The sequence below is a fragment of the Alternaria triticimaculans genome (genome assembly GCF_023758025.1).
Source record: "Alternaria triticimaculans strain BMP 0046 chromosome Unknown scaffold_22, whole genome shotgun sequence".
Lineage (NCBI taxonomy): Eukaryota > Fungi > Ascomycota > Dothideomycetes > Pleosporales > Pleosporaceae > Alternaria > Alternaria triticimaculans.
In genome coordinates this window covers 98,162-122,844 of record NW_026055979.1, presented here as the reverse complement: position 1 = coordinate 122,844, position 24,683 = coordinate 98,162, and the positions used below count along the sequence as shown (strand labels likewise).

The 24,683-nt window shown below is 53.6% G+C and overlaps 7 protein-coding genes across 7 annotated transcripts; 4 read left to right on the top strand and 3 right to left on the bottom strand.

Annotated features, from left to right (window-relative positions):
* Nucleotides 1-286: 286 nt before the first annotated feature.
* On the top strand, nt 287-836 carry J4E78_009655 (uncharacterized protein; the record flags this gene model as incomplete). The annotated part of the gene is made up of 3 exons (XM_049370244.1): nt 287-473; nt 546-565; nt 633-836. 3 exons carry the CDS (start codon nt 287-289, stop codon nt 834-836), a joined length of 411 nt encoding a protein of 136 aa, XP_049217991.1.
* A 1,182-nt stretch (nt 837-2,018) lies between these two features.
* Nucleotides 2,019-3,014, bottom strand: J4E78_009654 (uncharacterized protein; the record flags this gene model as incomplete). The annotated part of the gene is made up of 2 exons (XM_049370243.1): nt 2,019-2,818; nt 2,906-3,014. 2 exons carry the CDS (start codon nt 3,012-3,014, stop codon nt 2,019-2,021), a joined length of 909 nt encoding a protein of 302 aa, XP_049217990.1.
* Nucleotides 3,015-3,950: 936 nt separating this feature from the next.
* MET26 (homocysteine methyltransferase Met26) lies at nt 3,951-6,349 on the top strand (the record flags this gene model as incomplete). Its single annotated transcript, XM_049370242.1, has 3 exons — nt 3,951-4,181; nt 4,230-4,331; nt 4,382-6,349. The coding sequence occupies 3 exons, from the start codon at nt 3,951-3,953 to the stop codon at nt 6,347-6,349; spliced, it is 2,301 nt and encodes a 766-aa protein (XP_049217989.1).
* A 1,733-nt stretch (nt 6,350-8,082) lies between these two features.
* Nucleotides 8,083-11,487, top strand: J4E78_009652 (uncharacterized protein; the record flags this gene model as incomplete). The annotated part of the gene is made up of 1 exon (XM_049370241.1): nt 8,083-11,487. The coding sequence occupies one exon, from the start codon at nt 8,083-8,085 to the stop codon at nt 11,485-11,487; it is 3,405 nt and encodes a 1,134-aa protein (XP_049217988.1).
* Nucleotides 11,488-15,298: 3,811 nt separating this feature from the next.
* J4E78_009651 (uncharacterized protein) lies at nt 15,299-18,791 on the bottom strand (the record flags this gene model as incomplete). Its single annotated transcript, XM_049370240.1, has 3 exons — nt 15,299-17,082; nt 17,512-18,122; nt 18,169-18,791. 3 exons carry the CDS (start codon nt 18,789-18,791, stop codon nt 15,299-15,301), a joined length of 3,018 nt encoding a protein of 1,005 aa, XP_049217987.1.
* A 477-nt stretch (nt 18,792-19,268) lies between these two features.
* J4E78_009650 (uncharacterized protein) lies at nt 19,269-20,198 on the bottom strand (the record flags this gene model as incomplete). Its single annotated transcript, XM_049370239.1, has 1 exon — nt 19,269-20,198. One exon carries the CDS (start codon nt 20,196-20,198, stop codon nt 19,269-19,271), a length of 930 nt encoding a protein of 309 aa, XP_049217986.1.
* A 626-nt stretch (nt 20,199-20,824) lies between these two features.
* On the top strand, nt 20,825-23,970 carry J4E78_009649 (uncharacterized protein; the record flags this gene model as incomplete). The annotated part of the gene is made up of 5 exons (XM_049370238.1): nt 20,825-20,873; nt 20,919-21,788; nt 21,983-22,233; nt 22,284-22,950; nt 23,015-23,970. The coding sequence occupies 5 exons, from the start codon at nt 20,825-20,827 to the stop codon at nt 23,968-23,970; spliced, it is 2,793 nt and encodes a 930-aa protein (XP_049217985.1).
* Between the last annotated feature and the right edge of the window lie 713 nt (nt 23,971-24,683).

The window sequence follows — 24,683 nt, the reverse complement described above, 5'->3', positions numbered from 1 at the left end:
TGCAGCACTCCAGGCCAATCCCTTACTGCATATGCGAGCCTCACTGCCTAAGCGATGCGGCGTGTACAGTGACATTGCTCGTGCGCTAACACTGACCATCACAGTCAACAGCAGGATTTCATGTGACATGGAATATGGTTACATGTTGAGTATGTCGGTTGACCAGAGCAAGAAATGACGGATTGCGATGACCCAGACGATGGGGACGAGAATTTGAACTGAAGTATAGACACACAACAGCTTCGCCGATCAGCAAGGACGCACACTTTCTCCACAAATTTGCATCATGGACATGAACGAGCCCATCTTTCCGGCTCCGCCTGGATACATCGTCGACGTCGATAATCCCCAGAGGACGGGCGAGGCTGCTAACTTCTGGATTGGCACCCTGGGCATGATCATCGCCGCCATCTTCATGGCTATACGCGTCTACACGAAGGCGAGGTTGGCGAAGAACTTTACATCAGATGATAGTAAGTTCATCCGCTCTGGTCAAGATCGGAAACGTTACAAATATCATGTGCAATCTCTAACAGCATCTACAGTAGCGCTGCTTATAGCCTGGGTGCGTCGCATTGCAGCTTGGAGAAAATAGATAGCTCAACGGATTGTGCTAACGATCGAACCTACAGTGCTTCTCCATCGCAATACAAGTTCCCATTCTATGTGCGTCTACCAAGGCCCACTACCACTATCCCAAATCTAACCACCTAGCAGTCCAGTACGGCCGCGGCACTCTCGGCGTCCACATCTGGGAACTAACTGGCCACCGCGTCAACTCTACCATGAACGTAAGCACCACCAATCCATCAAAACACCAAGCCAACCCCAACTGACCACTCAACAGTTGATCAGCGTAGCAAGTATAATATACTGCCCCTTCCTCGCGAGCGCCAAACTTTCCCTCCTCTTCTTCTACCTCCGCCTATCACACCTCCGCTGGTTCAAATTATGTGTCTACGCAAGCATGTTCCTCGTCGTCGGATACAACATTGCCCTTGTCTTTCCGCTCATCTTCGCGTGTACGCCTTTCCGACGGAACTGGGATGTCACCATCACCGAAGGAAGTTGCATTGACAGAACGCCGCTTTATATGGCGACGGCGGTGTTGAATATGGCCACAGATATTTTGCTGCTAGTCTTGCCGATTCCGATGGTGGTTAGATTGCAGATGCCAAGGGCGCAGAAGATGGGGTTGATATGTATTTTTGGGGTGGGCTCGCTGTGAGTACCTACCAGAGCAAGGATACGGTAAAGACGAAAAGCATGAGCTAACAAACACGACAGAACGTGTATCACAAGCGGCGTCCGTCTCGCCCTCCTCTTCCCCATGCTCCAAACTATCGATCAGACCTGGGCGATCGTTATGCCGGGTATCTGGATGTAAGTCCATCCTACTCCACGCCATACCACACCACACCACACCCCAAACCAAAATCTCCATATCGCCATTCACCCAACCTACTACCATGGAACACATCGCCTAACCTTCCAACAGCCTCATCGAAGCCAACCTCGTCATAATCACCGGCTGCCTCCCCACCATGCGCCTCTTCTTCCGTCACGTCGCCCCCCACCTCATCGGCGAATCTACTTTACGCAGTAGTCGGAATCGAAGTCGCGGTACCAAACAAAGCCGTAGTGCAAGAGGACATGATGCGGATGACTCGCAGCAGGAATCCGAGCTCAAGACCATTGGCTCGCGGATTGCAAAGACGAATGGGTACGAATGTGTGGATGATGACGGGGTTAGTGTGGGAAGCGAGGAGAGGATGGGCGCGGGGTGGATGTGTGATAGGGATTCCGAGCGAGGCATTGTTGTTGAGGAGGATGGAAGTGGGGGGGTTAGGAAGACGTCAAGTGTGGTGATTGAGAGTGAGGTTTGGGAGGGTGGGAATGGGGAGGTACGACACAGTGTTACGTGTGTGCGGTAGATTAGGAACCTCACAAAGAAATTGTCCTTGCCGATAGCATATTATTGTTGTTCCCATTCATGTCCTCGTTATCCCTGCCGACGCCTAGAAGCTGAACTTCATACCACCATTCGCGCAAATCACACTACCCGTAGTCCACCCCGCCTCAGGCAAACACAGCATCCCCACCACACCCCCAATCTCCTCGCTATACCCCGGCCGTCCACCAGCACCCTGGGACGCCTCATAGATCCTCTCCGGATCAATCCCCTTCCTTGGCGCCGCAAGAGGCGTGTTCTCAATAAACGGCTTGTTCTGCGCAATAAACGCGTCGTCGTTACTCCAGTACATGTCCGTAGCAACAGGACCAGGGTTAATCGCATTAACCGTGCAGCGCTCTGCCAACTCCCTTGACCACGTCCTTGTCATGCTCTCCAGCGCTGCCTTTGTACCACCATAGATAGACTGGCCTTTGTACCCCAGGCTCGAACTCACAGAGCTGAGGTTGACAATACGTCCAGATCGATCATTCGGCAGATACTGTGTCGCAGCCTTCACCAGCAGCAGCGGCCCCCTTACATTGATATTGAACTGCCTAGCAAAGTCCTCGCAATCCACATTCTCGACGTAGTTGTTTCCAGCGACGCCCGCGTTGTTGATGATGATGTCGAGTTGGAACTTGCCCGTCTTGGGGTGCTGGAAGTTGTTCTTGGTTACTTCGACGAGGTGGGCGGGGCCGTTTTCAGAGCCCATGCTCGCTTGGACGCTGATGGCTTTTATACCGTATTCGGCGGAGAGTTCGGAGGCGAGGGAGGAGGCGGTTTCGGAGGAGGAGTCGGAGGTGTAGTTTATGACGACGTTGCAGCCTTTGCTGGCGAGGTTGCGGGCGATTTCTACGCCGATGCCTGGGGGTGTTAGCATGAAATTATTGGGATGGAGTGGCCAGGAAGATATCTCAGAATGGAGGTGGTGCTTGGGTGCTGTTTACTTACCTCGAGATGCTCCGGTTATGATGGCATTTCGTCCCTCCAGCACGCGCTGGCCTGAACCACCTGCCAGGTTTGTCGAGGCAGTTCGGGTGTGGGTTGGTCTTGAAGCCATTTTGATATGCGTGTGAATATTATCCGTCTGTGTTTCACTGGCTCGGGGGGTTATTGCGCTTGTTATCGTCTACTTGGCTTGTTGATGGCGGGGTTTTATACACGATGCGGGGTTGTGGAGACAGCTAAATAAGGCAAGTACTCGGTGGTTCCGCCGCCTCGTCGTGAACCCTTCGCTCGGACATTTACCGACCATCGTGAGAAGAGCTGCAGTACAAACCACCGATGGCACCTGACTCGCATGCCGCCTTGGTGTTCTGCTCGAGACGAGTTGATGGCATTGTCCCGATGTCGATGATCTTCAGGGTCTGAGCTAACCCAGAAGATGCCTGTTGAGATGCAGAACCCGCTAAGAGCTGGCGCGGAGCTGATTCATGCTGTCATGGACGACGTGTTAGCCATGGCCAATACCCAACACCCAGTCGAGAAGGGATCGTTCCTGCGTGAATCTTTACAGGGTGCCTCGTCCCTGTGCTGTGGAAACATCCGAGTTCTCACCGGACACGCTTGATGTTGCGCAAGCTCGTCACCGCCAAGGCTCCGAGCGCCCCTCCGCCGATGTCGGTTTGGGGAAAAGTTAGCATTAGCAGAGCTAGTGCGCGATAGCTGTGGGCATGGGAGCGCTAGAGTAGCAGGATAGTCCAAGATAATCGCTCCACACTGCGTAGATTGAGGGAAGCCCTGACGAACGGCGGATTGTTCTCGCCGTTGCAGAATAAAGTTGAGGGCGGTGAGTGCACCGTCGAATCGGAGCCACGCAGGCGCCAACCCCGCGACGTTGCTGCATACGCCAGCAAAAAACATAAAGCACACCATCCGCTACCACTCTTCCTCCTACATCCCACCTTCCTCCCTCACCCTCTTCCCCCTCCTCTCTACCACATCCTACCCATCCCCCCAATTATCACAGTTGTCCGCATCGGACAATCACATCACAATGGTACACTCTTCAGTACTCGGTTTCCCCCGCATGGGTGCGGACCGTGAGCTCAAGAAGGCCAACGAGGCCTACTGGGCGGACAAGCTCTCGCGCGACGACCTGATCAAGGAGGGCAAGCGTCTGCGGTTGGAGCACTGGAAGATCCAGAAGGACGCCGGCGTCGATGTCATTCCCAGCAACGACTTCGCCTTCTACGACCACCTCCTCGACCACATCCAGCTCTTCAACGTAAGCACACGCCATCCAATACCCGCTGCAGTCGACTAACAGGAATAGGCTATCCCAGAGCGCTACTCCAAGCACTCGCTGCACAAGCTCGATGAGTACTTCGCCATGGGCCGTGGCCACCAGAAGGACGGTGTCGACGTCCCCTCGCTGGTAAGTCCCGAAAGTTCGGGAGTTATCAACACCATCTAACCCCACTACAGGAGATGGTCAAGTGGTTCGACTCAAACTACCACTACGTCAAGCCCACCCTTCAAGACAACCAGACCTTCACCCTCGCCGAGAACCCCAAGCCCGTCGCTGAGTTCCTCGAGGCCAAGGAGGCTGGCATCACCACCCGCCCCGTCCTCATCGGACCTGTCTCCTTCCTCGCTCTCGGCAAGGCCGACCGTGGCCAGTCTGTCGACCCTATCACCCTTCTCGAGAAGCTGCTGCCGGTATATGTCGAGCTCCTCCAGAAGCTGAAGGAGGCTGGTGCCGAGTACGTCCAGATTGACGAGCCTGTCCTCGTCTACGACCTCCCCCAGAAGGTCAAGGATGCCTTCAAGCCCGCATACGAGAAGCTCGTCGGCAGCGGTCTGCCCAAGCTTGTCCTCGCCACCTACTTCGGTGACATCGTCCACAACTTCGAGGTCTTCCCCAGCCTCCAGAGTGTTGCTGGTATCCACATCGACCTTGTCAGGAACCCTGAGCAGCTCGAGAGCGTCATCGGCAAGCTTGGCTCCAACCAGGTTCTGTCCGTCGGTGTCGTCGACGGCCGCAACATCTGGAAGACCAACTTCAAGAACGCCATCGAGATTGTTGAGACTGCTGTCCAGAAGCTCGGCAAGGACCGTGTCCTCGTTGCCACCTCCAGCTCCCTCCTCCACACTCCCCACTCTCTCGACAGCGAGAAGAAGCTGCCCGAGGAGGTCAAGGACTGGTTCTCCTTCGCTTGCCAGAAGGTCTCCGAGGTCGTTGTCATCGCCAAGGCTGTCAACGACGGCCCAGCATCCGTCCGTGAGGCTCTTGAGGCCAACGCCAAGTCGATGCAGGCTCGTGCCTCATCTGAGCGCACCAACAACAAGGCTGTCAAGGACCGCCAGGCCAGCGTCACCCCTGAGCAGCACGAGCGCAAGTCTGGCTTCCCTGAGCGTTACGCTCAGCAGAAGAAGCACCTCAACCTCCCCATGTTCCCCACCACCACCATCGGATCTTTCCCCCAGACCAAGGAGATCCGTATCTCGCGTAACAAATTCACCAAGGGTGAGATCACACCCGAGGAGTACGAGAAGTTCATCGAGAAGGAGATTGAGGAGGTCGTCAAGATCCAGGACGAGCTTGGCCTTGACGTCTACGTCCACGGTGAGCCCGAGCGTAACGACATGGTGCAGTACTTCGGTGAGCGCCTTGACGGTTATGCCTTCACCACCAAGGGTTGGGTCCAGTCCTACGGATCCCGCTGCGTCCGTCCCCCGATCATCGTCGGTGACATCTCGCGCCCTGCTCCCATGACCGTCAAGGAGTCCAAGTACGCCGCCTCCATCTCCAAGAAGCCCATGAAGGGTATGCTTACTGGACCCATCACTTGCCTCCGATGGTCCTTCCCCCGTGACGATGTCCACCAGTCTGTCCAGGCCCAGCAACTTGCTCTCGCTCTCCGCGACGAGGTTGTTGACCTTGAGTCTGCTGGCATCTACGTCATCCAGGTCGACGAGCCCGCTCTTCGTGAGGGTCTTCCCCTCCGTGCCGGCACTGAGCGCGAGAAGTACCTCTCGTGGGCTGTCGACTCTTTCAAGCTCGCTTGCGCTGGTGTCCAGGACTCTACCCAGATCCACTCTCACTTCTGCTACTCCGAGTTCCAGGACTTCTTCCACGCCATCGCCGCGCTTGATGCTGATGTCCTCTCCATTGAGAACAGCAAGAGCGACGCCAAGCTCCTCAAGGTCTTCGAGGACAAGGCCTACCCCCGCCACATTGGCCCCGGTGTCTACGACATCCACTCCCCTCGTATCCCCTCCGAGCAGGAGATCAAGGACCGTCTCGCCGAGATGCTCACCTACCTCAAGCCTGAGCAGCTCTGGGTCAACCCCGACTGCGGTCTCAAGACCCGCCAGTGGAAGGAGACCAAGGCCGCGCTTGTCAACCTTGTCAACGCCGCCAAGTTCTACCGCGAGAAGTACTCTTCTTAGGCTCTTTGCTATTTAGCATATCCTCTTTGACCTCGTTTCATCAACGGGGTCAGTTCAAGCAGCATATCAACATGCCGCTTTGTAATGTGTGTAATGACTAGTTATGATACCCAAAAGTTCAACCTGCATCATGGGTCGTTTGGCGGTGCAAAAAGGATTGAAGAGAGGTGTGTATGGACGCATCTCAACATCGGCGTTCATATCACAAGCAGCGAATGGGCTGGCTTTGGCGTTTTGATCTTTTTTGGGGACTATATGTGCGGCGATTGTCGCAGGGAGATAAGATAGTATGGAATGGAGCAAGAGCTCTGTCGGTGTAGAGTAGACGATCTCATCTTGATCTTGATCTTGGATGAGCTGAATGAAAATATTTCAGTGTCGCTCTACAAAGAGGTGTCCATGTGTGTGATAATTCATCGTTGTGATCTGTGGTAATAGTGGAGGCATGAGGACGCGTCTGTCTATGGTACGCACACATGAGCACGACGGCAATGTTGTATTTAGCAGTACTATCTACAAGTCATTATACAGATCATTGCACTGCTATAACATAAGGATAGAATTAGAATGCTAAGTTGTGTATATACAACGTGCGTATATAGGCTATATAAGTTATAAGTAAGTATATAACAGCGACTGTTGCGCGTCTCCACCAACTTCCAAAAACCCCTCGACCACCAAAGGCCCGAATTGTTCAATAGATCTCAGCTGATGCGTCGTGTATTTGAAACAAAAGCGGAAGGTCAATAGTGTCATCGATTTTAAACGCGTGGAAGCGGTAGGCGCAACCTTGGAAGGTGGGGGGCTGCGCGCCTGCTGTCATACCACCGACCTTCTACCAACCTCCTCTCTTCCATCTCAACGCTGGCGTCACGCAGCATCACGATGGCGATTGTTTCTCCGACGACAGCATCTTTGGCAAAAACAATTGCAGCTGCTCAATCGCACGATGGCGACGGCTTATAATCGGACGTCGTTAATGGGGCTATATCTTCACATGCTATGATGTTCCCACGCCACGCAAAGCCGTTGCCCCGAACGACCCTGTTTACTAACCAGCTTGGCGTGCGTAAATCAGTGCAAATCAGGCCCAGACGCGTTCGGCTCCGTCCCCGATGGTAATATGAGTATCTAATTGGATCGATGAACGCCTCCAGATCGTTTTTGACCGAAATACAAGCGCTGTTGCGCAACTTTAGTCGAATCCTTCTGCGGCTGGGTCGAGGGCGTTGCGGGCTGGGCCTCTGTTGACAGACCAGCCACCTCGACGCTTGACGGTCTCGTGCATGAACCGCAGATCTGAGATGGGTGGGTGGGGGAGGAGGAGGGGAGGTGGAGGAGGTCTCATCTATGTGTGTGTATGTGTGTATATGTGTTCATGTGCAGTGTGGTTGTCTATAGGAATGTACCGCTGTGTTGCATAGGGCGATACAGTTCTTCTAGCCTAAAGTTGCAAGGTAGAAGATCCTGTTCCAAGGTTACGCGGTCGCGTAAACAAACCGTGCGGCCCCTGCAACGAACCCCGAACGCCAGCCATCTCGACTCTAGACGGTCCCGTGCATGGCCCGCAGATCTAAGCCCACTGTCTGGTTTACGTCTGCGCATCTTCATCTCCACCTGTACTGTCGCTTTCCAGAGTCTGTGTTACGCCGTCCCGCATCCTCAGAGTCGTGGTTCATGGGACGTCATCTCCAGCATTCGAGGTGAAGGTCCTCGCGCATCATCCCACCACTATGTCGACATCATTAAGGCTGCCTATCGAACTTCGGATGCAATGGCTACCACTCCTGTCGACTTCGCTACTGCTGTCTGCCGTCGCCGCTCAGATGCCCTACAACCCGACACGCCTACTCCAAAACAATGATACCCTCTACGTCTTCCGCCCGTCGTCGCAATCGTCCACGCAATTCGCTCTGAGTACCATCGATCTATCGTCCCAGGTCAAAGCGTCAAACCTGCCCTACAACACACTGTACGCAACGTTGCCCTTCCTCGACGACAATGCCCCGCGCGCCTTCACCCCGGTGCTCGACCACGACGGCAACCTGACTGTATACACGGGCGACTGCACTCTGGGTGCAAGTGGTGGAGAGTTGTGGAGTTTTGTACCGGATACCTCAGAGAATGTTGTCAAGGGCAGTTGGAGCAAGCAGGATGTTTCGGTGGTCGACAGTCCGCATACGTCCATCATGGGCGCGAACTACCTCAGCGGTGGCATGACCTTCTCGTCCATCGTCGGAGGAAAGGCTGCGAACACCGGCGCATACTTCTTCGGTGGCATGTGTCCTGACCAGAATGATACCGCGAGCGACTGGCAGTCTGCGGCCAACTACTCAAACTTCATGGTCACCGTACAACCATCGGAGGATACGAGCAAGCCACTCAACTACGACATCGACGTCTCCTCCAGCCGTGGACCGCCTATACCCGAAGCTGGGTTCACCATCACGGGTCTTTCGCCTACGTACTCCGATCGAAGCGATGGCACACAGATACAACAGCAAAACTTCGTCCTCATCGGAGGCCACACCAGTGCTGCCTTCATCAACATGTCGCAGATTGCGCTATTCTCCCTTCCGGAACAGGGCTGGACCTTTATCGGCGTCGATCAACCTGACACCTCCCGTACAGACCTAGCTATTCGAGCAGACGTCACCTCGATCGATCCTCGTTCCGGTCATACCGCTGTGCTGAGTCCGGATGGCCAGCAGATCATTGTAGTCGGAGGTTGGGTGGGCGACATCAATACACCGGCAGACCCCCAATTCGCCATACTGAGCGTCGCAGATGGTTATGGTGGCGCTGGTGACTGGCAGTGGGTAGTTCCATCTACTACCGGTACCGGGCTGCCGAACGACGGTGGTCTCTATGGTCATGGCGCCGCCATGCTCCCAGGTGGTGTACTGATGATTACCGGAGGCTATTCTATCTCATCATCCGGCACACAGCGAAGAGACGTTGCGCCAACAGCAAACACGCAGACCTACTTGCTTAACGTCACATCAAATACCTGGATCTCGGATTATACTCCCCCGGTCAAAGAGTCGCCGTCAGAGTCTGCCAGTAGCGGCCTGTTGTCTACGACTGGACAAAAGGCTGGCTTGGGTGTCGGTGTTGGTATCGGTTTGGCTGCGATATGTGGAATGTTCGCGCTCTACATGTGGTATGCAAGGCGTATGAAGAAGCGAAGAGAGTTCCGTGAGAAACAACTGCAAGAGATCTCCTACACTACCCACAGATACAATGCGGAAGATTACCCTCAAAGCTTGGATGGCCGCGGCGGAAACTCGGATGCTCTGGACTATATTACCGATCAGAACGGGCCTTATTACTTCCCAGCCGGTACACAGGGTGGACAAGGATGGAAGGCCACCACCCGGGGCGATGTGGAAAGAACTGGACTACTGGTCGAGGTCCCAAGTCCGACGCGTGGACTGCGACGCAACTTGAGCGGTAGACCTCAGTACGCCATGGGCAGGCCCCGAGGTCCGGGAAGCATACATCCTATCGATGAGTTGGAGGAGGAGCCTGATGAGGAGTCTGCGCACGACAATAATACACCGGGCAGGCATCAGGAGATGGCAGAGACACGACAAAGATCTGGGTCGGCAATACTTGATAACGCTCCAGTTTTGGATCCATTCACGGAGTCCCCTGGACGTAACAGGAACACCCTTCATTCGGCTTCCCCGTCGCCTCAGCACCAGAGCTATGAGGTTAACACCAATTCCGCTGGAAGACTATCGCCTGACAAGTCTACTTCGGAACGTACAAGCTCGAACCTCAGCGAGAGGAGTACCCTGTCCTGGACTTCATCTAATGGCGGCGTTGGACGCAGTGCATCCATGCGTTCGGGTCCTATGTTGAATACGGCCATGCGTGCCAACCCATTCAAGACGCCTGACACAAGTCCCACTCATGACAAGCCTGGCCGACACTCACCAGAAGACCCGCGAACGCAGTCATTCAGTAGCCTGCAAGGAGAGCAGGATGTCGACTCATTCCGCACCGCACAATCATCATTCTCCCGTCTACAAGCAGAAGGCGAGGTACTCCTCGGCGGAAACCCAGAGCGATCCAGACCCGACACGAGCTCATCCGGTTCAACCACACACCGCGACTCAGACCGCAGCAACAGTCGCGCAGCCACAGCCACACCAGCAACATCCTTCGCACTAGACCTATCATCCGCCCCTCGTCCCGCAACCAGAGAGCGCAGAATGAGCTGGCTAGGCAGTGTCCGCAGAGTACTAACACGCTCCGTCTCAAGCGCCGAACGCACGCGCTCCCTCACAACAGCACCAACCTACCACGAGCCCTACAGAGACGACCCTACCTCCCCCGTCGACCCTTCTCCCCGCTCCGTCAACAGAAAATCCCTCCCTGCTACTGCGACTACGAATTCGACGCCCCAACGCGCCGCTTCCGATGCAAGCTTCTGGCGCAACCGCCGCGGCAAGCAAGACTGGCTCGAAGAGGAACAAGATCCTGCCTGGCGCCGTACCGCAGGCGATGACTGGGGCGCGCCTGAGGATATCGCCATACTTGAACGTGAACGCGCGCGTCAAGAGTGGCGCGAACGTGGTAGCAATCTCCTCGTCACTATCAACAGTGAGGAGAGGTTGCCTACCCCGCGTACACCCATCTCCCCAGATCAGCTAGGCGTACCACCGTCACACGATAGAGGAGATGACAGAGACCGTCCCTGCACCCCCGCCAGCGAAGCAGACTGGGACGTCGAAGCCGCAGTCGAGCGTCGCGTCGTGCAAGTCATGTTTACGGTTCCTAAAAGTAAACTCAGAGTCGTTAATGCGGATATCGATGGCGCGAGCATATTGAGTGATGTTCCTCCAAGCGTTGCTGGGGATGAGAATGGGAATGGGAATGGGAAGGAGTCGCCGACGAGGGTGAAGGATCTGGCGGGGAGGTTTGAACAGATGAGCAGTAGTGGGAGTAGAGGGGGTAGTCCGAGGATGAGTCCGAGGCCTAGTCCGTCGAATTCTATTAAGAGTCTCAAGGTTAGGGGGAAGGCTAGTCAGGCTAGTTTGGCGAGGGAGGTGAGTGTTAGGAGTAAGAGGTTGGGGAGTGGGGCGGGGATGAGTCCGCTTGGTAAGGGCAAGGAGAGGCGGGAGGAGTAGGGATGAAGATGGGATCTTTCGGTTGTACGAATCTCGTTCTTTGATTTTGATGATGATCTAGGGATAGCGATTGGCGTTTTTGGATGATAGATATCCTCGATGTTTGTATTTACGTAGTAGCACGATTGGGTGTTGACGTGCTCCACGGTCGTTTTTAGACGAGGACGAAGCGATGTAGTTAGGATGTAGAAATGACCTCATATCTATACTGACCATTAATTTGCAACATCTCGTTCTAATAATAAGCCTCTTCAAAAAAAAACCAGTAGCTCAATAACACGCAGAGATAATCATCTATCCACGTAACATTCCTAACATGTGGAGAATCTCTTGACGTAGATTCGAGGGTACCTTCCCGTGGAGCCGTTTGTCAGTGAGTGGAAGGGCCTGCGGGTGTAACTTGGCTAGCGCTGTGCGTGACATGTGTTGATGAGATGCTTTGTTCAGTTGTTCAGGGTGTGCCGGGAAATGTGGGTTTGGTGTCACCCATTCAACATCATCAAAGCCTGTCATATTCAGAATGTGGAGTTCTTGGGCTTGGTGTTACGCTTCCGCATCATTCGATTCATCTCGACTTCTGGCTGTCTCTCGCAATATGAGGATGCCGTGGGGTACATGGTACCTGTGTCCATGCCATGTGGTGTGGAGCGCTTGTGTTGGATGGATATACAGTTCCTGTGCGAGAGATATCGGGATGACGAATGAGACTCTTTGTTCTTGACATGTGGTCGTTCAACTAGCCTCCTCCAAAGCCGTTATGCGGGTAGAAGAGCTGGCAAGCGCTATGATGAGGGTTATGAAGGGCAGACATGGGCGCCAGAAAGTCATCTTCGGGTATGAGTGCGCATTTCAACTATGCTCGCACTACAGATATCGAACGAAAGAAACGATCGCAGAACGAAACACGATGGAGAAACCCGCTCTCAAGACGATACCGACAGTGACTTAAGAAGTCTGGCTACACGACGCGAGTCAATACCCATTACCTGGCTCGACTGGTGCTATCACTTCAGCACACATTGGATACTACGGTGTCTTATCGGCGATGTATCGAGAGAGGAGACTCACGAGATAGAACACTTGAGCATGGTACTTCCTCGAATCGACTCTGGCACTGGGATTCACCTACTAGAAGGAGATGAGGGATATGCAATACGTCTCACGGTGCCAAAAACACCATCACCTATCCATTTGACGTTCGTTTTCGAAGACGGCACGACCACGAAACTCCTCGACTACCGTATCTACTCCCGATGGACCAATATCAACACCCTATTACACGAACTGGCACACGGCGGCATCGTCGTCGAAGAGCTATGGGACGTGAACGAGGATATGCAGATCGGGAGTGGTGACTGGGACGCGCGGATCCAACCCGGAAGTCTGGTAGAAGTGCGGTGTTTTAAGTACGCACGGAGTTATGATTGTATCGATGACGAGGAGAGTAGTGACAATGAGAGTTATGACGGAATGGTTGAGCCAGATGCAGATGGATATGATACAAAAAGCGCGTACAGAATGAGTTGGATGAGTTCAGCGAAGAATACAAGAAACGAGCATACATGGTGGTTCACCCGATGGAGACAAAGAGTCGAAAAGACTACACCGGGAAGCGAAGAAGTAATGTCAGAGCCGTCGTGGTTTTTCATAGTAGCATGGTGCACAACCACCATAACCATCATCGCCCTCCTAATCCTCCTAAATAAATAACTCCTTCCTCGCCTCCCTTCCAAACCCTCAACCTTCCCACCCTCCCACACCCCAACCCCTCTCCGCCGCCCTAACCATCCCCTCATCCCCCGCCACCCTCCCCTCATACGTCCACCCCCTCTCCCTCACCATCCTCCTCTCACACCCCTGCCACAACATCTCATGTTCCTCATCCCTCTTATTCCATCCCGGTTTCCTAAACACCGGCTTCTCCCAAGGGTCATCTGCGGCCCGTTTAATATATCCTTTTGCCTCTTTCCAAACCATTAGTTCGCGCCATTCGCCGATGTGGTAGTAGTCTGAGAGTGAGGGATGGTGCGGGAAGAGGCGGTGCCATGCTGCGCGGGGGCCTTCTTTTGCTGGAATGGGCGGTGTGGTTGGCGGTGATGCTTTGGTGGATGAGGATGAAGACGAGGAGGGGGGTTTTGCGACGCGTAGGTCCAGGGCGTGGGCGGCGGTTTCTAGTGCGAGAGCAGAAGAAGATAATGCGACATTCTCCCTTCCACGAGAACGTGAAGCCGCAGTAGCAGCGGGGCGCGAAGCAGGTCTAGATGTCGAACCCGAAGCCGCATGCCCACGTGACCGCGAAGCTCCGCTCGTCTTCTCTCGCGAAATCTCTTCGTTTTGAGAGGCTTTGAATGTTTTTATGCGTTTTCTGCGGCCTCTTTCTTGTACTTGCGCTTCTGCTTCCTGCTCTTGCGCTAAGGCGTCACTTGCCTCTATCTCTTCTTCCTGATATAAGAAAAGAGAAACGCGTTTGCGCTTCGGACTATTCACCTTGGGATCTTGAACTTCTTGAACTTTTTGCACCACTTGTGCATCAGCCTTACCTCTAGGCACAACCTGATTCCAAATCCTCATTGGGATATGTAATTTAGGTGATTTCTTCTCCTTTGCTGCAGCTTCTACTGCCACTTCCACTTCCACTTCTGGTGATGGTGATGATGGTGAAGGATTAACCTCTTCCTGCACCTCCTCTTCCATCTCCATCTCCACATCTTCATCCTCCTCATGTGCACTCTCTGTCTCATCCCCTTCATCTACCACTTGATCAACCCCTCCATCCATCTCGCGGTAAGCCCACAGATTCCTCACTAGGTTGTCGTTCATGGCTTGGACGCTAGGGGTGGTGGCTAGGGATTGGAAAGACATGGTGTGTAGGAGTCTGGCGTGTGTTTTGGAGATCGACTACTAAACCGCGAGTGTGATGTGTGAGCCTGGGTTTGGTGTGCAGGCGCGTTTGTAGTGGTGAGGCGGGTATGTAGTAGGCAACTGTATGTATTACCTGATTGTATGTAGTACTTGAGCCGCGGTGTAGTCGTTTGAGTGTGTGATGACAGCGTGAATATATGTGGGTTGACCGTATATAGTCAGTTGAGTGTGTGATGACGGCGTGGATGTACGTGGGTTGATCGTATATAGTCTACTGAGTGTGTGATGACAGCGCGAATGTGAGTTGGTTGATCGTATGTATCAGCCGAGCAGGTGCGTAATATTTGAGAGTCGGTGGTGGTCGAGCGAGCGTGTCGTAGTTGGCTTAGTGCTTTAGTCAGTGTGCGATGGGTAGTTCTCTGGTAATAGATAAACAGCGGGATATATCCAGCCTTATAAGCAAAAATAATGTGAGAATGTAGAGCGGCCTTAATTGAATGTAACAACTGCAACCAAAGTTCGCATCCGCCAGTAGATAAACGGGCAGTGTGTTCGGACAAGTACCCCGAAAGCCCACCGCAGACATTTTCCACGTCAAACGTGGGAGCAAATCACTAGCCCAAGGTCCCCGCCGCACGAGCCACTGTGTTGTTGTGAATTGATAGATATCTTGGATATTGAGCCATTGCCACTGGCTGCAGAAGTGGAAGTGGGTCGCGGCTCTAATACCCGTGAGTACATACCTTGGATGAGCAAATACGCGGCCAATGGAAATTCGAGCATTGCACGGCCAGCCTCAAGGGCGATGACAACACAACGAGAAAATGACCAAGTATGACGAGTAAATGCTACGGACTGACCTATGCTGACAATAACGATACATTCGTCGCACTGGCAGACTCAATGAGCAAATATTAGACATTACGACGTGACGCGAACTTGACCCACCTCACTGAGCCGCCACACTTTCCCGCGCTTTTCCACTGTCCATCCTGCTGAAGGACAAGATCCTTTCATGCTCCGTAGCCTCCTGCTGTTTGAACTTGGAAATCAGATCCATGGTGCTTCGTCTAACGCTGACCAAGCTCCGCTCCTCGAAAGCGCTGTCATCTTGACCCAGCGAGCCGAAGCTCCTGGCACGGCTCCCACTGCTCATCTGACTCATCTGACTAGCGTTGCGCGTGTGTTTGCGCAGATGAGTAGGCAAAGTGCGCGAGTGCACGGACACCTGCCGGCTATCGAATGAGTGCCGATTCGGACGACCAAAGTCCTGAAGGACTCGGTTCGTGTCGATACTCAGACGAGGGTATGCATCGACGCAGTTCTCGTAGTAGGTAGACCAGACACGTGCTCGATCGTTTGCGTGCTGCGCATCAGCTGCGCCATCGCCGAACGACATCTCGTTGAGATTGGGCGCAGAAGAATTGCGCCGTGGACGGAGTGTTGCCATGGAATCCTCCGCTCGTAGATTGCTCCTGGATTTAGTCGTCTTCTTCAAGGTTTCTTGTCTCAGCACGGACTGCTCATCACCTGGGATATATGTGTCAACGTCTCTGTGAACTTCACCCGCCCACACATCAGGCAGGAGCTCGAGCTCAGGATGCTCAAGAATGCCGCCAGATGCGATGGAACTGCGGTGTCCTCTACCATGCCTGCGAAATTCTGTGCTCTGGCTCCTGAACATTTTGGTGTAGTTCTTCATGAGGGTCTTGCCGAACGTCATCGAGTTGCTCTTCGCTACACGACCACTGCCAACTTTCTTCTTTTTCTTTTTCTCGCCAGGCAGCAGTGGGGTAGACGGTCTTCTCGCTGTGGGATCGATGAGGTCCTCGTCATCCGTTGCCGAAGCAAACTTGATCGCTGCCTCTAGTGCAAAGTCGCGAGGCTGAACGTTGTCAGCCTTTCCGGCAGAGGCGGTACGGTCATGGCGCGTGTGCGAAGGGTAGCGACCCCAGGCCCCCACGACATCCGTGCTGTCGCCCTGCCGCTCAAATGCATTTGCCACTTCTTGTCCAACGCTAACATCATCACGCCCTACCATAGCACTGCGACGAGACACCATTTTGAACAGCCCCTCGGAGCGCTCTTCACCAGGTGTTTCGGCATGGGGATCCAATGTCGATACCCGTGTGCTAGACCCATCGTCAGCTCGACTAGCTGGATCTAGGCCTTCGACACTGATGCGTCTGACGGAAACGCTGCCGCTACGCTCGCGGAATGGGCTCGCATGGACAGCAAGGTCCCTGTTCTTGGGAAGATAGAGAGATGCTTTCTCGTCTTGATGCGCTTGCAAAGCGCGATCCCATACATGGTTGGCGCCTTTGTTCTTCCCAAGTGCATCTTGTTCAGCCTGCATACTTATCAATGACCGTGACTGACGACGTCCATGATTAACAGGGAGTTCCAGCGTATCAGATGGACCATCGACAGCGGCAAGCGCGACAGTCGAGGAGGCGGAAGCTTCAGATTGTAGATTGGCTTCACTCTGGCTGCGCAGACTTAGGCGCTTCGGATTCAAGAACTTGATGATGGATGCCGACTGTGTCATCTTCTTCTTGGGTGGAGAGGGGCTGAACTCTTCCCGAAATTTGGAGGTCTTGGTATCAGCAACACTGTTCTTGCGTGCTAGCGGCGCGGGCGGTGCAAGAAGCGAAGGCTCGATCGGATGGCCAGTGACAGTTGCGAGGTTGGTAAGACCATGTCGTTTAGCTGGTCTTGGTGTGTCTTCGTTGTCTGTAGGAAAGGAAGCAGAACGTCGAGGCCGTCGTATATCAGCAGAGGAAATGCTGACCGGGCGATTCTCAGTATCAGTGCGCGGTAGAGTCGTCACTGATCCTCCAAAACTATCAGGTGGGCTTTGAGGTCGACTCGAGTAGATGGAAGACTCAACATCAGGTCGGGTGTCAAGATCGTTCGGCAATACCTTACCCCATCTACTCGGAACCTTTGAGCTGGCAAAGCCCGAGCTCGATGTTTGCCGATCATGGCGGGCTAGTTGCTTACTTCGTGGGGAAGTTCGACTCTGGTCTGAGACAGTGCGTTCACGGAATGCGCGAGGCGGAGTTGGGAGCTCTGGTGCATCGGCAAGTTGGTCCCATGAGAGAAGAGACCCGGAGCGTAGATGATGTGAGATGCGCATGCTGTAAAGATGGACAGACCGACGTGGGTTGTCATCATCGTCATCGTCCTCGCCGTTGTGTGCCCCTCCTCGTGCCTTTCGCGGTGAATCTCCACGGAGAGTGCCTCTGATAGATGTAGACGGCCTTGGGGTTGCAGTGGATGTTGGCTGTTGAACGCGGATCTCAATGAGGCGACCACAAGGAGAAGCAGTCGGTTCAAGAGCTCGGTGCGACGATACCGAAGCGGAGCTGCTTCGTTTCTGGTGTCGCTTGTGGCCGTCGTTTTTGAAGGTTGTAACGGATGCTTGTGGGCTGATGTGGCGTGGAGGCACAGGAAACTGCGAAAGACGAAGGCTCTTGTGCATCACCTCAGCCCACGGTATTCCAGCTGAGTCGTGATCGGTAAGGCTTGGTAGTCGTAACGGCGAAAGGGGAGAAGGTTTCGGCAAGCCCATGGATGTAGCCGAATGCGATCGTCTGACCCTGTTATCCTTTCCACCAGGCGTATCCGATCGCAGATTGGGCGTGCTGAACACTTGGCTGAACCGGTGGGAGAAAGGACCGGCGTGTGGTTTATCGATGCTGTAGGGAGGGAGGTCATCATTGAGCTCGCCGCTAATACGGTCTCTCTTCGACGAGTCTGGTGTTGTTTTGCTGGCCATTATTAGTACGACGTGACAACGAGCTCGCAACATCTAACCTTCCGGTAGTGGTAGTCCAATCGATGCTGTGGATACTTGCACGCTTGATAGGTGACTTCTTGCCAATGTTGTTTGCAATTTCGTCAAGTGCCTCAGCATCTGAATCATAACCGCCCTCATCAGGCTTCTTGTCGCTGAGTAGATCCTTCCGTAGGTCATCTTTGGTAATCTGAAGCTGCTGATTCGTTCCGTCTTTCAGCTGCTTGACGACAGTGCCGGCAGCTGGAGTAATGTTCCTTGGTCTCGGCTGCAAATGTGGTGACGAAACAGTTGGGGCTTTCTTAGGGAGCTCCTTCGAAAACTTGCGTCTGATCAGTGAACGCATACTCGTCATCTTGTGTAGACTGCGGATGCTATGCATCGAAGGACGGCTGAAGCGTGCACGAAGCGTTCGCATTGGCATGGCTCGGTCCTCGTTGGAGTCGCGGGCGTTGTGGAAGATCTCATGCAACTCATGGAGGTCTTCCGAACGGGCACTCGTGAAGCGTGAATTGGGTGAGCTAGCATCTTTGGGTAGGAGTGGCCTGTTCACTGGTGTAGGCTGACTGACGCGGGCGTTGGGTAGCTCGGGCGAATCTGAACGATCGTCCTGCTCGGCCGTACAGCACAGCTTGGTCGCCATGATGGGGAGGTGGTGGAGGAAGGATGAGTGGGTGGCTGCACATGGAAAGCTGCTGGTTTGTTGATGACTGCGTCAGTGCACGTGGAGTGCTTGCCCAAGGACGCAAGCTGGGAAAGAGGGATGAAAACAGGACAGCTTTCCGATACCAACATGAGCTTGTGGAAGTGCCAATGGTTGCAGAAGACATGGTAACGTATGGGGAAGTAGTTTCGATGACGAAGACTAAACATAATGGCGTGAGATGCTGGACGGGTGAGGCAGTCGCGGCTGCATCCATGTTGTGGCCTCATATGGTGTGGAAGGAGCGTGTCATGTGCCGTTCATGGCGACTTCCCAATGCAGTGGCTATCCAAACATGAAACACAATTCTGACGCAGCCGAAGTGGCGTTTGGTCGCAGTATGCATGTCCTTCGGTGTTGCGTCTGAGAGACTCGAATATGCATCACTGTTGCACATGCCATGTACGTGGTTGTATTTCAGCCCATCATCTTTTTGCCGCTAGCATCCTCGCTGTATAGGCCCTGGTCTTTCATCCAAGCGGCGACGCCTTCAGTACACAACTTGCCCACTGTGTCCCAATCACCCGCGTTGGCTGCGTTTCTCACTCTGGTAGAGCTTATACCAACGCCTTCCTCGGCTTGCACCATATCGATGTTGCTACCCCAGGCAGGCTCGAAGCCAGCCTTTTCCTGGTTGCCATCTTTCAGATCCTGCAGGTATCTCTCCTGCTCCTCCGTTGTACCAAATTCATTGGACGACTCGTCGCTCGGATCCGTCGGTCGCTGGGTCACGCGCAGCTTGTGGCCGGCATCGAAGAAGGGCTTGAGGGCCGAAAGCGGTGGGTCGTACTTGGGGTAGTATTTAGGGTTGCAGAAGCGGATCAGGGTGTCGTAGCCGACGAGATGGATATGGATGGGCCGCGACGCGTAGAATGGTGGTGTGGTCTCGGCTATGGCAACCGACTTGTCACTGTAGTATGGTTCCTTGGTTAGGCCAATGTCTATCGACACGTTGGACACGTCATCATTCATCGAAGGTGACGCGCTCTTCAAGCTTCGCGACAGGTCCTCGGCAAACACGGTCATGAGGGCGATGCGCTGCACGAAGCTTGCCGGACTCGGTGCCTTGTCTGCATTGTGGGTGCTGAACAGCAGTAACAGCCGGTACGGGCTCTTCTCTAGGGGTGTCGACTGCTTCAGGGCCGATGTCGCGAGGGTGAGATGTGCAATGGAAGGTGGGTTGAAGGAAGAGTCGAGGATGTAGAGTGTCTTGGGCTGTGTCGGCGTGTCGTTGACCGTGCGCACGACACGGAACTTGGCGGGAGACGAGGTAAATGACTGCAGCGCTGATTCGAGATCAGGCAATAGACTCCTTACTGAAGCGATTCGCGATGCCATGTCAGCCATTGTGGTTGCGATGCTCCAGCCATGCGCTGAGCTCAAAGCGCGCGGGGAGCTCTTCTCGCATCCGGCACGTCATGGCTCACCCCTGCCCTCTCACAACACCAACACCACAACCTCCTGCATCCCCAATAACGCCACAGTCGCGCTCTCTTTCTGAAACTTTACATCCACTCCCCACGATTATTTTCGAAAAGGGCTCTGCCGGGCAAATGCAATGTCACGTTACAAGGTTGTTTCGATGATACCCTCACAAGAGCGGCAATCCCCTCGGAAAGCGTCCGAGTGGATCTCGCGCCACCTTCCCATTGGCTCTTCACGATGGTCTGAGCTGGCGGGGAACCTGGAAGCCCTGCGCATCCGTGACAATGGCGAAAATGCGACTTCCAGGTGTTTGCATCTGCATCTGCATCTGCATCAACCCTAGGCAAACAATCTCCATCGCGCTGACTTTGTTGTGGTGGAATGCGGCGCATGAGCTCTGCGACTCATCCACCGATATCTCTTCAGTAGTTTCTGCATGGCTTGTCAAACCGCCGGGTCCTCATCTCTCTAGCCCAATACATTGTTCCATCAGCCTAGATCAGGTATCAACCCATAATTGATTGGTGGCTATTTCCATCTGTCACACCATGGCTTCATTCTTTTCGTCGAATTACAGGCAATACAAGAAGGACACAGGTTGGTCGACCGCCTAATTGGACCTTCCTCAATTAACATATCCAGAATACATCGCGGGATGGCTAGCAGCGACCGCCGAAAAAGTGGGCTACCAGCGCAGTAGCTGTCTAGCTCCTCCACAGTCAACTCCGCAGCCAGCTAAACGACTCAAGGGCAAGGCGAGGAAAGAAGCCCAAAAAGCTGCTGCTGCCTCCGCGAATACCCCTGCGGATACCTATCGCATCAATGTTGGAGAGTTTGTGCCCATGGCAGAAGCCATTGCGAAGAAAGTCCCCAAGGTCGAGGTCCCTGGAGCGCTCAGCAAACTGTTCGATCGTGCCATCCAGGCTCGAGAAAAGGCGGCAACTTGGTTCAAACAATCGCATAGCGACACGGTCCTAGACGAGAGCAATCAGACCCATGCTCACTTCGTCGAAATTCTTAGAAATGCTGCTGATATCCTTCAGCCGCTGGTTAAGGAGTCTGTGCCTCGTGCTCAAAGGAAGGAGCCCAGTCAAAAGTCCGACGTTGACACCCTGCGAGAGATGAAGAATACTTTCTCCAGTCTCTCGGTGGACCCTGAAAACGCTGCTGAAGAGGCTGAGCCTGAGGATGAGCTTGAGGAGGAGCCTACCCCCAGACGAGATGACTCGATGGAATCGCTACCTCCTGTGAACCCTGTTGAAATCCAGCAAGACGAGTCGGAAATCGAATCCGAGTTCTTCTTCGCTATCCAGTCGTTCATTACCAACATACATGAGCTTCGCGACATTGTTCAAGAAGTCTGGTTTTCATACAAGGACGGCAAAGTCGACTTGGTGAACGCTTCTGTCATCGCGAACACAGCTATCGACTTGGTGCGGCACGCTGAGTCTGAATTTGATTTAACGCTTGTACGCCCAAAGAAGTACCCTCAGAAAAATTATCCCGTATGGGGTAAGTCATCGACTGAACGTCTCGCCATTTAGCTCACAGCCATTAATACTTAGCAGTACTACCAGCTCTTTTGTTGATCAGTCAGCATCCAGACATCATCGACCCATCCGATTTTATGGACTTCCTGTTTCCCAGTGGCCTTATGATGCCTGGCTCTCATGCGTGCTCACAAGTTTACTGGTGTATGTGGCCAGTTTACGCCGGCCTAAAATACTACCTTGAGGCGATTAGGATTTCGAAGAAACCTAAAACGGATATTCCCATCGTTGCGAAATCTGCTTTTAATCCAGTCGGTGGCGTCCACAAAGATACCTACCGCACGCTTGAATTGGCCCGGATGTTCCGACACACTACCTCGCGCCATGGCGAGACAATAGCTATGGACGAAGTATCTCGCGGTATGGCGCATATGTTCAAACATCGCCAGATCCCTATTTGGACTACTGTAAGTACTGATGAAGAAACAAGGCGCATACCATACTGATATACGGGTAGTTCGGAATACAAATACTGCTCGACATACAAGATATTCTAACTAAAGACCATCTGCACGATCCGTTCGATGAGCTAAATGTACGCGTAGATCGGGAGGTGGCCATGAAAGAGGCGCTGGAGCGTAGCTGGATACAACCCTTCCCGACTGAAGGACATGCAGCGGATATTCGAAAAGACATGGCCACAGACCTTACCTATACCAAAGCAGTCGCGGATGACCCATGCGAAACCCTGAAGCCCAATCCGATCCGATGTGGACTCTTGATGTACGACGCTTATTTGCAACTCAACACATCAGGTTATCAGCTAGAACGCGCGTTGGGTCAGATTTGCATGATGACACACTTATACGTTGCTACCAAGCTATTGCATCCTGAAAGCCCTGTATGGCCGGATATGGAGTATCTCATCCACCAGCAAGACGAAGCGAGGCTTTTCTTCGGTGGTGCCCCCCAGACCCTCGGCGAGTCCCTTCGCAAGGTCTATCTAATGGTAGGGCGGACTGCCTCTGATGCAGCCCGTGAGCCACGAGGCAAGAAGACCTCCAAAACGCTGAAGGAAATGCGGAAGCTAAGGGACGGCCGTTGGTTACAAGAACCCAGTATCCTGGCTCCGATCTTCCTGGAGCGAAGTTTTGGATGGGCAACTACCGACGCAGCTGTTGACGGTACGTACACACTTAACGTGAGCAGCTTATCAGCAAGACACTAACGTTCGATATCCAAACATAGATAAAGTCAGACAACTCAACAACACCCTTCGATCGGAAACAGAGCTGGTCCGCCTAGCCAAAAAGTTCAACAGAGAGCGCGACATGGTATGGTGGACACTAGCAAGCCAACGCTGGCGCCCATACATTGAAGAGCACTCCGCAAATGACAACGGCCCTACCGCCCTCCTCCGCGACCTTATTTACTGGCTTGAAGGCGATGCCATGGACCTCTACTTCAGCTGGCAAGCTCTGCAAGACCAATGCGCAAAAGTTTGGCACCACCTCGAACGCTCCCTCTTTACAGACCCCTCCTGGGACAACAAATGGAGCCAAGATCCGCGGATGGGTATCTATATCCTGGAAGGCGCCGCCGCCGACGAGGAGCACTGGGGCTGCATAGCAAAAGACGACAAAGCCTTTGCATCTCCTTTGCGAAAAGCACACGACGCGATCCAAAAGGTCATCTTCGAAGTCCAACAAGAACCCCAAACCGCCCTCGGTATCTTCGACAGAGACCCAAGAACAAGTGCTGACATCACAACTCGCGGTGGCGACGTCTGCCTCGCACGCCTTGCAAAAGAAAATCAAGACTTCACCCTCTCCATCGGAAGCGGAACCCACTACGATCCCCTCGACCTCTACAAGAACTGGCCCCCGGAAAAGTTCCTATACTCACACGTCGCTCAATGCATTCTCAACTTCGGCCGTGATATTAAGGAAGCAGAAGAACAGAAGAAGACGGAAGGCAAGCGTGTTTACGATCCTGAAGATGGTAAGTATTATCGGATTCAGGATCACACTTTGGTATCGGATGACGAGGACGATGATCCTTGTGCTGATTGTCCAAGGTGTAAGAGGAGGAAATTTTTGGGGCATCGGTATCCGACTTATGCGGGCCATCATGGGGAGGTTGATCGGGAGTTGTGGGATGAGGATAGTGAGCGGTCCACGGATAGTGAGGAGGATGGGGCGTAGGTGGAGGTGTTGGTGGTGGGTGAGGGGTTGAAGGAGCCGGCGAATCTACAATATCTCCTGGATACATCACTGTGTACGATAAGGTCGGGATTGTCATTTAATCTGGTCCCCATGTGGGAATACCTTCGTGTCGATATGGAAAGGCGCTATTACCAAAGGGGCCTAGCGGCCATGCTGGTCGCCAAGCCTTTCCTCAAGGGCCCGCGTCTCTCATGTTGCGACCAACCTGCCACTTTGTGTACATCGCGTGCAATCCCTCAGCACAATCGCACTCACGAGCATCGATGACCATATATTGTGTCGCATTCGCCCCCGCTACCATATCTGATGCACGCACCTTCGATACTAATACGACTCTCCTGTCGCAATCGCGTGCGACGACGCGTCTTAACGCGACAAACCATCTATAGGACTATTGACATCGCGTGACGGATGCTAGGACAGCGTCTCCAGGACCTATTCGCGAACCGGCGCGCTGCTTCATGGGCATCGTCTGTTCAGTCTACCTCCCTTTCATCCTGACAAAGTTGACGTCAACGGGCGTTTCGCATTCGTGGTCCTCGGACTGCGTTTGTGGGTTCAGTAGCCGGGGCTCTCCCTCCATCTCAAGATGAATGGCTGCTGAACAAAGGCAACGCCCGAGAGTAATGCTGATGCGTCCCGATGGGTTTGATCTGCTCTGCAGTGACAGCTTGTCGGTGACGTTGAGGCAA